This window comes from Podarcis raffonei, chromosome 2, assembly GCF_027172205.1.
Source record: "Podarcis raffonei isolate rPodRaf1 chromosome 2, rPodRaf1.pri, whole genome shotgun sequence".
Lineage (NCBI taxonomy): Eukaryota > Metazoa > Chordata > Lepidosauria > Squamata > Lacertidae > Podarcis > Podarcis raffonei.
In genome coordinates, this window is record NC_070603.1 from 51229826 (window position 1) to 51241542 (window position 11717).

Sequence of the window (11717 nt, forward strand, 5' to 3'; positions counted from 1 at the left end):
AGGAAATAGTAGAAAATCTCTCAAATTTTATTGTGCGCTTAACACATTTGAAGCGTAGCCATTCACTATTGTCTTCTGAATAAGGGGGGAAGGGGGACAATGAAGGTCTATGAGTTAGTGAAGACTTCACTCTTCTTGAGAAGCAGAGTCTCCAAAAATGCCAGAAACTGGGGTGTCTGAAGAGAAGAGAAGCCTTCAGTGAAGCAATCTGAGACAAGACTGTGATGATTGTACCTACCTGAACTTAACATGGAATAAAGTGAACTTACCTGCTGAAATTGGTTTGCATCCTGGTATCCGTGGGGCAGACATGGTCAAAAGATAATAGAATGGAACAAAGAGGTCTGGGCCAAAGGGACTACAAGTCTTCATAGATTTGAGCATCCAGTTCTTGGCTTTAGCAGACAAACAACCTATGTTTTACCATATTCATCCACTGAGTTCACTTGAGTTGCCTTGTAAGTCCTATTTTGTAGTCTCAAGTCCTTGAATACTGCAATTTGCTCAATTCACAAATGGTAAACATTATTACTCTTACCAGCTGAATTTGAATTACTACTTTTCATAAAATGGAAAAAATAGTCTGTCCAGTAATAAGCAAATGCTTCTGAAAAGTCTGCTTAATCTTAAAGTAGATAATCTTGATCAGTGCCTTTACATGAGGAGAGGGAGACAAGACAGCAGAAAGCACTAATTTCGCATTTCTCCACCAAGTACAAATAATTCTGTAGGGCCAGAGGAATGTGAGTTGAACAAAACTTGAGATTGCTGGCTATTTTGTTATTCTGAGGTGGGGCAGAGGAGTGGATGCAACACAGAGAAGAAACTCAAGGCAGGTAGGGAAAGGACAGCTTTGTTTGCTCTTCTTAGCATCTAGGGTTGGTCACAATTAGCTGTTACATGACTTTCTGGCAAATAGAAGGCTCTTATTGGAAAATAAATTCTTCCAGTGTTAAACAAAATAATCAGGGGGGAGGTGTATTAAATGGAAACAGTGGGACAAAGAAGCAAGGCCTGGTTTTCAGAATGAAATGTTGTAAGAAATGCTTCTCAAGAAGAAATGACTTCAAATGATGTGGACCTATGTGAACACTCTGGATCAACTGGTTAGTAAACATTTTTGCACTTTTCTTATTTATTGTACCCACATATTGCTGTGCTAATATAAGCAGAGCATATTGGGGTGGATTGTTTTGGAGTTTCAATGTACAATTAAATACTGAATTTATGGGAATATGTTAATTGCACTCTTGCTGCTGCTGTAGGACTTCTCATATTATTGATTGTTCAGCATAAGCAAATACTCTGGTTGAAGATTGTGCAACACTTGTTATGCCATAGTGAAAAAAAATCACTAATTTGCTTTTGAGAGGGCTGACACATTGTTAAATATGAGCTTATATTTGGCTTTTTCCTTGTAAATATTTTGAAGTGACATCCACAGCAGACCAAGCCTCTGAATAAGAATTTATGAATGCAAACATTGTTGTCGTAAAGGATGGTCACATCCCGTATTCATAGCAAACATTCCTTGTTTTAGAGCAAAACAGCTCCACAGAATGTAATAGTTTCCCATAAACACAATTCCTACATGCTTTAAGCATATCCCAGCTCTGTGGACGTGTGTGTGTGTGTGTTTTAAAGAATGGGTCTGGCAAATTTTACAATTAAAGCAAGTGTACTCAATTACAGAAGTTGACTTTTCATTGTTTTTGTTTCAGGGTCCATATAAGAGGTTATAACTATCCGTTTGCAACATCTACAGCTTCATAGTCATCTGCTGGTGCCACCAAAACCAGCAGTGCTGCAACTTAAATACATATTGGACAATAAACTGCATGCTTCAAACAAGATATCTTCATCCAATTGGAACCATGGATGATTTCATAATAGTAGTTGATGAAAAATGCTCTGTTTGTTAGTGCAACTAACCCTTTTGTGGGTGATCAGAATAAAATCTTTATTGGCACAGGTCAGTAATTATGACCAGGCTTTTATTTCATAAGTCAAAATAGCCATTGCTGAAAAGTTACTGTAATGATTCAGCAAAAAGCTCTTTAGCTGAAAGCAGATGTTGGATTTTTTTTTCAGAATATCTGATGTTAGGAACTCAACTTGGGAGAGGCAGGGGTGAAAACTTAAGAGTTTGCAGCAGCCAGAAGCAATTCTGCAAATGTACAGTGCATAAGATCTGCATGATGGAGGAAACATGAAATGCCACAGGTTTTATTTAATGGATCTTTTAGCTTACTGGAAATAAGCCACATTGAATACAGTAGGGCTTCTGAGCAAATATGCATAGGTTCAGGGTGTTGATGAAAGAGAAGAGTGTCTGAGATGAAGAAAACACTGAAATTTCAAAATACTTCTACAGCCAACTTGCTTTGACTTTAATGAAGAGAGCAGGTGGATTTAAACTAATTCTTCCCCAAGATACAGCTGACGTCAGCTCCTCTGACCTGTTGCACAGTTTGTTTATGAACTGGCCTATTCTAATGAACATTTTGAAGAAAACAATCACCATGCAGATGGAATTAGCAACTTTTCATCATTTCCTGAAGTAAAAAAAAGGTAGACTGCTTGGAATCTTGAAATCTAATTCATCACTTGTGTTACACAAAGATTACTGATTCTGTCAAAAATTTGGAAAGAAGACCACGATCTTGAAGAAAAATGTGCCAACAGAATTCAGTTTCAATATAAATCAAGCATTAAATTAACTGAATCTTCCTTGCCTATATTTTAACCCCGAATGCAAGTTAGATGCCTGACTGATGAATAAGACATTGTGACATAAGCTTTCTTCAGTAAACTCGCCTGTAACCTCAGCGCTAGAGGTTGGCTATTCAAGGTATACATACCTGTTCCTTAACTTTTTTAAAGAAGGCCACTCACTCCAGTGAACTGGTGAAAGCTTTTGTTAAGCATCTGGAGACACAAGTCCCCCCTCCCCAAGAACTAAGCCAGCTTTTCACAGCAAAGCCGCCTCAGCAGGTGGAGAGAGTGCTATTGGCTTCATTTGGAATTCGGCAGTCAAAGATGAAAAATGAACTAGGAAATGAAAAGGCAATTTTTTCTTTGTTCCACTCTATAAATAAGTTGATGGTTTTTATTTGAAGGACATTGTAAATAGGAAATTATACACTATTTGAGTTTGTATTTTAATAAAATAATAGTCTTGGTTTTTTATGTTATCTATAAACATTGTAAGCAAAGAGTTAATCTATTAAATAAGCACTGTACCAAAAGCCACTTATTAAAAAGTATAATATGGAAAGTTTCATATCTACCTATATAGTTTTGAAGATTCTGTTTAGTTCAATATTGCTTAGTTCATCACAGCCACAGGCTTGTGGTTTACTGTAATTTTAGAATGAAAGGATTCCGTTAATATATTTAGATAGTGGAATTGTCACAATTGTCAGTTTATCTTCATTCAGGTACATAGAAAGGCAGTGCAAGAAGTAGTTTTATGCTTGTATTCAACTTTGCATTGTGTATTCAGATGAAATTTCTATCAAACCCAACTCCTAAAACACCTTGACACTACTGTGGCCACGAAGAGTTGGCTTTGACAGTATTTTTTTCATCTTGTTTTGCTTTGTTTCTCAACTAGTAATTGTTTCGACTGGTAAACTTCCATCTCCAAACTACCACTGCAGACTGGAGCTGAATCCCCTTAATGTAACAAAATGTATGCACCTTTGGAGGAGTATTTAGTTTCACTTCTGATTTTGCTAGTATTTAGTTTGGCTCAGTACCCTCTGTAGAACAATACGAATGTAGCCAGACGAAGATGGTCATGGAAACATAGGAAGCCTGGTTTGCTAAACAAAAACCCTTTTTGTCTATGGGGACATCAGTATCCTAGATACAAAATCTTAGATACGGTGTTTGTGTTTAACCCCTTTTAGGTCCTATACAATAGCCACTCCGATGTGATTTGAAAGTAGCTGGTTTACCTCCAAGAAATTTATAGGGTTTAATAAAGGTTATACACTATAACTGGAGTATGTCTCACAAGTTCAGTTCAGACTAGAAAGTGAGTCAGTATATTCTGTGTGAATATGCACCACCAAGTATATTTAAGCAACCAGTTGAGGTGCAGGGACGCTTTTAGGTAGAACTAAGGAAACTTGCTTGAAAGTATTGCTCAGTTGAGAAGGGAAACCGAGATGTGCACTGCTTCTTGAGGAAAAGCTAAGTGCAGCAGGAGCAAAGTAAAGGCTGTGCTGAAGTAATGTGTTAAGAGCTATCAGAGTAAGAAAGCTAATAGAATTGTAGCGTCTAACAACACAATAACAAGCTCTTCTCTCAATATTACCTTTCTAGACAGTTTTCTTTTTGTGGGTGAGAAAGGGGGGATTCTGAATGTGAACAGTAAGGGGAGGGGTATTGAAGGGTGACATCACTTTAACTGCAACATCTCATGATGACATGCACGTGTACAGTTATAGAAATTGCACCTCAGACCGTGCTCTTCAATGGAAGTGTTCACACAGTTAGCTGTAAGCCAGTGATGTGCATTTGGACATAAATATTGTGCTACCTGCTGCTTTGGTGATTAATTAGTAGGCTTCCCTTTGTTTTTCACATTGGTAGTAATGGGAAAGGCAGTGGCAATGCACTTGGGCAAGGAGCAGTTGGAACACTAGTTCTTGTGTTGCAATATCGTTGAAAGTCTGAAACTTGGGGGTGGGGGACGACTTTCTGGAAAAGGTAAAATCTTTAAATGAAGGCTTCTATGTACTAAACCACTACCAGACTCTGATGCTTAAAAGATCTAACGTATGGTGTTTTCTACCATATTTAACTTATTAAATGTCTGTGTCTGCAGTATACATATACTGCTAATTCCATAGTATTCAAGGCCAGGCCCAGTGAGTGGTAATGATGAATTTAGGTCACTCCTTCTGTATATTTACATTTCAGTGGAGGGATTTTTCTTCTTCTTCCCTTTCAGTAACCTTAATTATAGTACAGTCAAGAGGTTGCCTCCTTAATTTCATTTTTTTTTTTTTATAAATTTTTTTATTGCTTTTTTCCAGAAAAAAAAAAAAAATGCCTCCTTAATTTCAAAAGAGAAACCCAGTGGGCCAATTGCTAAGTTTTGGTCAGCATTATACTATCAATTTAAATTTGTAATTGAAAACTGGAAGACTGTCACCTGAACTAAATAAAGCTTTTTTCTTTTTTCTTTGATACCACTGGGCTTGTGCCTCTGCAGTTTTTCCTCACTGAGTGAAGATGATAAACTACTGTATATATTAAATGCCAGTGTGCCTGGAGCTAGTGGTCTATAGTCTCTAACTGCATAATGTCAAGTCAAGCATGGGTTATTGCAGAACAATGAGTCGTACAAGTGATGTTGACTCTTATCCTGTACCCTCTACTATCCACAGGAGCGTAGAAATATTACTTCAAAGCTTTTACTGTAGAGTAAATGCTTTTCTCCTAATGTTAGTACATATAGATGCTTTTGTTCAGAATAGCTTTTGCCTTAATTATTATTTTTGGTTTCAGATTAGCGCAGAGTTCAAGTTTTGTCTTACGTATAATCAACACATTTAAGGTAATTTCATTAATAAAACAATTTTGAAATGTTTTCGTACACTTAAGTAGATTTTTGTTTTTAATGCGGTTTGTCAAGTCTTGAGTTACTTTAGTTGTGTTAATTTCTGAACAACGGAAAGCACATTCTCAAAAAACAAATGTCATAGCTGTGTAACTGTCTTGGTGATGGTTCCTCCAGCAGATTCTGTCAAACTTAATTCTGAAGGGCGGAGTTAAACCCAGAAGATTAAAATTGTAAATTGAAACCATCTAACTTATTTCTGAGGGAAGACTTCTATCAGTACTGCTAATAATACCTAGGTATCCCATATCCCTTGTATCATACCTGACCTCTAATGCTAAGGCCTATGAACTGGCTGCATATTTTAAAATGCACACCAGCTATATTTGTTATGCAAAGGGTGTTTGTTTTTTAGTCCTTTGAAGTTTAGTAGTTTAATATTGAGGAGAGTCAGAATTAAGTGACTAATTTAGACCAACAGACAGTGGGCTTGTGGGTTGCTGCCAACTTTCTGATTAATAGTGACTTCAGGTGTGCAACATGCAAATGTGCAGAAGAGTAGAGAGGGCAAATGATAGAAAACCTGAAAACTTCCAATCTCTACTCAGACTAAAAGTTTTGTAGGTGGTAGTCTTGAAAGCCATGAAACGATTGCCCCAAATCTTCTGACCTAGATTATAAGAATATTTACTTTCTGCAGAGGTGAAAGGAATTATAGTGTGTCATTAGTCTATCTTGTTGCACAATCCCAGAAGGGAATATAGCATATTAAAAGCTAGTTCCAAAGATCTCCACAAACAATCAGGAGATTTTTCCACCCACACATGGCTGTTAACGATTTTTCTATTGGGTTTCAGCTCCCCAAAGAAATATTAGCACAGTAGATCATCTCCTGAACATAGAAAAGTTTCTCAGAAGCTGTGAGGAGGAGCCCAAGACATGCTTATGATTAAAGAAGCTATAAGTTTAAGGAATGAATAGAAAAACTGCCAACACTGAAGAAGTTGGGAATGGGGTAGTTAACTATGGCTTACATTAAGACATCTTAACTTAAAATGGATTTTAGTAATTTTTAAATTGTGAATCTACTGGTAAAATGTGACTGTTTATAAGTTCTGCTAGAATACTACCTGAATAAAAGAGAAGGTTATAGTTGCACACTTTAAAATTATCATGCTGAATTCCAGACTATCTAGGAAATACTGAGCTAAAAATTCTTTTAAGAAGTTCTTCCCTCACATAACCTTTGTGGCTGCATACTAAAATGAAGAGTTATTGGAGATTAAACATCATACTGGTTCATGGATGTTGGCGCAGTGTCCTTAACTTTGAAAATTGCCACTGAATCCACCTGTGTAGTTGTAGGTTTGAAAATCTATTTCTGAGTGGTTTACAATCTTCATATATTACTCAAGATCTGTAATGGAAGTTGGGAGAACAAATTTCCAGCTGTGAGAAAAAACCTTACCAGCAATTTCCAGTCAGTTGTATTTTACTGGACGGTCCTTTTCTGCACTTGTCCTGATCATGTCCTTGCCTGGTTATACAGACTATTGGGAGTTTCTTTGACAACTGCTTTTCAGCCTATGAAGCAGGATGCTATGGTGGGTCACCAAAGCAGGCAGTTCTGTTTTGCTGATACTGAAGCTCTATAGCAACAGGACACAACATTGCATTCAGAAGCGGAAAAATTCTCTCCCCCAGGAAGGCAGCTAGCATGGGGACGACCGGTTCTCCAAACCCAGGGAGAAAATAATAGCCATAGGAAGTACATTTCCCACTCAGTCCCAGTAAGGAATGGGGGAGAGAAAATGTAGAGGTTACTGACTGCTAAAATGTAATTCAGGAATAGCTTGAAAGAAGTTGCCTCTGAGTAGAACACAAATCCACCTCATTCCAAATAAGAAAAGGCTCACCAAAAAACTTTCAAGCCCTATTTGTGTGCTACTGACTATTTGTCCATGGATATATATATTTGTTTGAAATGAATGTGAGATAAAGTCCTTCCCAAAACCTTTGTTTTTCAGTAACAGAGTTTGCTGTGCCTAGACCCTGTGTGAGAAATCTCTGCCCCCCCAACTTCCTCTTGTTTTCTAGAGGAATCTGTTTCTTTATCGTTCTTTTAAAACCCGTACTACTGCTGATTGGTCTCATAATTCACCCTGCTTTTGCACGACCACCCCATCCCTTTCTCTGGAAAAGGAAAGGTGGTTTTTCACTTCCCTCATAGAAGCTGTGTTGTCAGTGTTTTGTGTTTTGTGTTTGAGTCCCATCAACTGCTAAAATGTAGGTATTCATTCTCTGGCATACCAGCAGTACAAACAGTGGTTATGAAGGGAGCTTGTGAATGAAGGGAAACAGTGTATATAGCTTATTTTATAAAATGATTGCTGCTTCAATGTCAATGGAGATAGAAATAGAGATGGAGGAAAAATTGGTTTTAAATGGATTTATACGTGGAAATTGTTTGTTCCAACCTAATTGAGCTTTGCCTGCATCAGGTAGCCTCAGGTATTGAACGCCTGCCTATGTCTGAGCCACATATCCATTAACAGTTATTTTTAAAGCCTAATTATACGCAGAATTATACACACAAAAACGTATATTGTAATTGCAATGCACACAAGTCCTATGTGGTACCATATTTCTGCAGCATAATTTTATTTATTAACACATGTATTCTTATACAGCTATATGCATTGTTGTATGTATCTCTGTGTTGGTTACTTTAGGAAACCTTGAGCATGCATGTGTATAATAATGCGTATAATATATGTGAGTTGTTCATATTTTTAGTGGAACTGATAAAAAAGTAACTCATCATCAAGAATAAGCTTAGCATCAGTGTTTTCATAAAAATCATTCCCTAGTCTGATATTAGAGTTTGTCTACTCTTGATGGCTTCCTTCATATATTTGGATTGGGTAGATTCCTTATGGAAACTGTGCAGGGCATTTAAATAGATGTAAACAATTTGGATTTAGAATAAATGTGATTTAGTAAACATTACTGGGTTTATACGCAGAATTAAGTTTCATAACATCCTAACTTGAACAGCTGCAGTCAAACAAAACTTTGCATCATTTAGCAGTATTGCAACGTAATTGTAAGGACTATTAAGCCTAACCTAATGCTGCTAAATGTTCATCAGCAGCCTACAACTGCCATTCTGTGCTGGTAATCCCAGTAGTGTTTCTTACAATTTGAGAAGCCACAAAGCTACATTAGATGAGAAATCACTATTAAATAAAACTCTTAAATGGGTTGCTTGTGGCCAGACTAAAATTTCTTTATTTGAAACGTTTGTCGAGTACGTTGATGCGACATACCTTCCCTTTCATTCAGAAAAGAGATCTCTGACTCAGCTCATTGGCAAGGACCAGACTGTACATTCCTTCTGAAAGAATGGATGCTGCTGGAAATTGCTGGATAAATGTGTATATGAATGGTAGAAAAGCAAAAGCATTGTTCACTTTTGTTTTGCTGCGGGCACACACCATGGCTTGATTTTACAGTAATCTGTACTGGTTATGTTTTATTGCAGATGTTGGCTGTTTAAGCAAGTCTCTCAATCCTGGTTGCAGGTGGCAACCATCCTTTGAGTCTCTTTCTTAGACCCACATTTTGGATTATTTGTAGTTGTGCACAGCAAGATCTATATAGCCGCAGTTTCAAACACAGATAAAACAATTATCTCAAGTGACAATGTTTTTCTTATGTAGAGAGCAAGTACTTGTAAGTTTCCAGCTTTTGTACCCACTTCCCTGGGAGGAAGCCCTATTGAACTCAGTGGGACATGCTTTTGAGTTGACAAGCATAGGATTGCATCATAAGCCGTGTACCGGCTGCTCTTAATTCTACAGTCTGTTCCCTTGCACATTCATGAATCAGGGCTGCAAGCTTCGTTCAATGGATAGGCAGCAACTTGAATCAGTTGGACTTGAGTTAAGAATATGCTAGTTATTTCAAGGGCCACTTTTTGTTAATGTAGAGTATGAGAGAAGGCCACTTCTAGTGGCCTTTCTAACAGACCAGTTTCCGGTATCCTAAACATGCAAATCTATTTAAATATAATTGGCTAAAAGAAAAGTGGTTAATGAGCTAAAACTTAATTGTAAGCAGCCCTAGCATGAATGTATCAAGAAATATCATACTTCACTAATGGTGGTTGGATATGAATAGCGATGCTGCATTGCTAAGACTGGCGGCCAATAGTAGCATTGCCTTAAGGAAAATGTGAATTATTGCATGCCTTTCTCTTGGTGTACAAGTAGGACTCTTTTTACGTGGGGCAAGGCTGCTATCAAACAAACTCAATCAAGCACGGATTTAAGTCTGTAATTTTGAATTGAGTAGCATTTTCCTTCGAAGGCCATAATGTTTGTTTAAAGCCTCCCACTCAAGTGGCTGTTTTTTATTTCCAAATATCAAAGTGTTCTGTTTGCCTTCCAGGTTTTTGAGCATGAAGAAGAGAACAGATGAAGCAGAGCAGAATGGAGCAGGATCTATCACTCCCCAAATCCTAGGAATTTTAGTTCATAAACACACTTGCCGGTGGTTGTGGGCAACCATCTACTTGATGTAAAGAACTTAATTTCAGTATAAACTGGCTCTGGGCAGCGCCGTTGATGCTGCAGCTTTGAGTTGTAGCAGCTGTAATTGTGAATATTTCTGAGATAGTGAAACATGGTGTCCAGTTTTCTATTGCATTTTTTCAAGTGGAAAAGTTTAACTGAATGGTTGACACACAAGTGGTGGAAAGAATTGTGCATATGCCAATTTTTGTAACCTTTTTACTTTGAACTACACTGCTTATGAGATCTCATTGTTTTGGAAGAATGGCATGAACAAGTCTTCAGGAACAGTTGTGGTAAATTGTAAATGCTCACAATTGTGCACTCTTTCTGGGTATTCCTCCCTGGTTTTGAAAGCTGTACACTTAAAACATTCTTAAAATTGCTGGTGTCTTGAGTGACATAAGCCAGCTGACAATGGTAGTAACCAAAGATTCCAGTTTTTAAGCATATGAAAGACTCTGCCTGCTTACCTGTGCTAGAAGTAACAGCATCTAAAGTGAAGACTTAAGAGAAACTTAGCGACTACTAGATTATCTTTAGGACTCTGCATTAACTCTATAATGTTCTTGGTATAAAAGGAGAAACAGCATATTTGTCACAAATTTAGTTAACATCTTACAACTGAAACTTGTATGTAAGTTGTTTAGATAAATGTAATCACTGTAAACATCTATATGAACGAATTTTGTTTTTATTTTGGAAACGGGAGCTTTTTTGTTTACAAGTTCATTAAAAACTAAACTGTTTCTGTAAGGAAATGAGGTTTTTTTTTAATTTGCCTTGATAATTTGCAATCTAAATTAGATACCACCCTTTTTTAAAATGGGCAACTACAAGGCCATTTGTTAAAGCAAAAGTCCTATTTCTTAATCATTTTAGATCTAGTGTTGTAACTCTTCCTCACTTTTGTTTTTCAATAAATTTTGTATTTTTTTTCTTGATGGGGAGGGGCGCTCTTGCATTTTTATAATCTGTTGCATCGATACCCAGCCCACTGTAACAAGAGACTGGATAAAAATAAAGGCATCTTTTCAGACCCATCACAGCAGCTCACAAGCCTTGCCGTTGTCTTGCATTGGCTGGACTAATTTGCAAAAGTAGCTTTGAAGATTTAAAATGGAAGTGTGTGGAGGATTTTAAAAGAAGGAATTTTCTTTTCAAGTTCTTGTGAAGTGGATATGACCAGATTTACTCTTGTTCTCAGGCAGCATCTCGGTGTGCAGTGTTCACATGGGTTACTGCCTTAGGCTATCACTCTAATCCAGCTAAAAGATACTCTTACTGCTGGTGATTCGTCTAACAGTGTAACTTATTCCTTTATAGCATGTCAGAATAAATTTTAAAAGTTGTCTGAAAATTCTGCCAGATGCCTATTGTGTACATGGTTTTTATGACTTTTGGACCTGTTACATGTTTGGGTTGCAGTGCATATTATGCGGGACACTGAAGCTCTTGAACAGTTGTTTTTCCACAAATTGAATTTTCAGGTATTTTATGGTCATGTGAACAAGAACATTTTCAAGATGCATAGTCTACTTTTGAGAACAATTTGTGGAATGTTATGT

At 37.2% G+C, this 11717-nt stretch overlaps 1 protein-coding gene across 7 annotated transcripts in view; it reads left to right on the plus strand.

Annotated features, from left to right (window-relative positions):
- The window catches only part of CSNK1A1 (casein kinase 1 alpha 1), a 38390-nt gene extending 26881 nt beyond the window's left edge, over positions 1-11509 (plus strand). For 3 of the 7 annotated variants that reach the window (XM_053376577.1, XM_053376573.1, XM_053376580.1), the window contains one exon: positions 1722-1976. In XM_053376577.1, the coding sequence (XP_053232552.1) occupies positions 1722-1732 (11 nt within the window). In that variant the 3' untranslated portion in view covers positions 1733-1976. Of the gene's footprint in view, positions 1-1721; positions 1977-5523; positions 5573-10027 lie in introns of those variants that run through there. The other 4 variants (XM_053376579.1, XM_053376575.1, XM_053376578.1 and 1 more) reach the window with 2 other exon arrangements.
- The last annotated feature ends 208 nt before the right edge of the window (positions 11510-11717 follow it).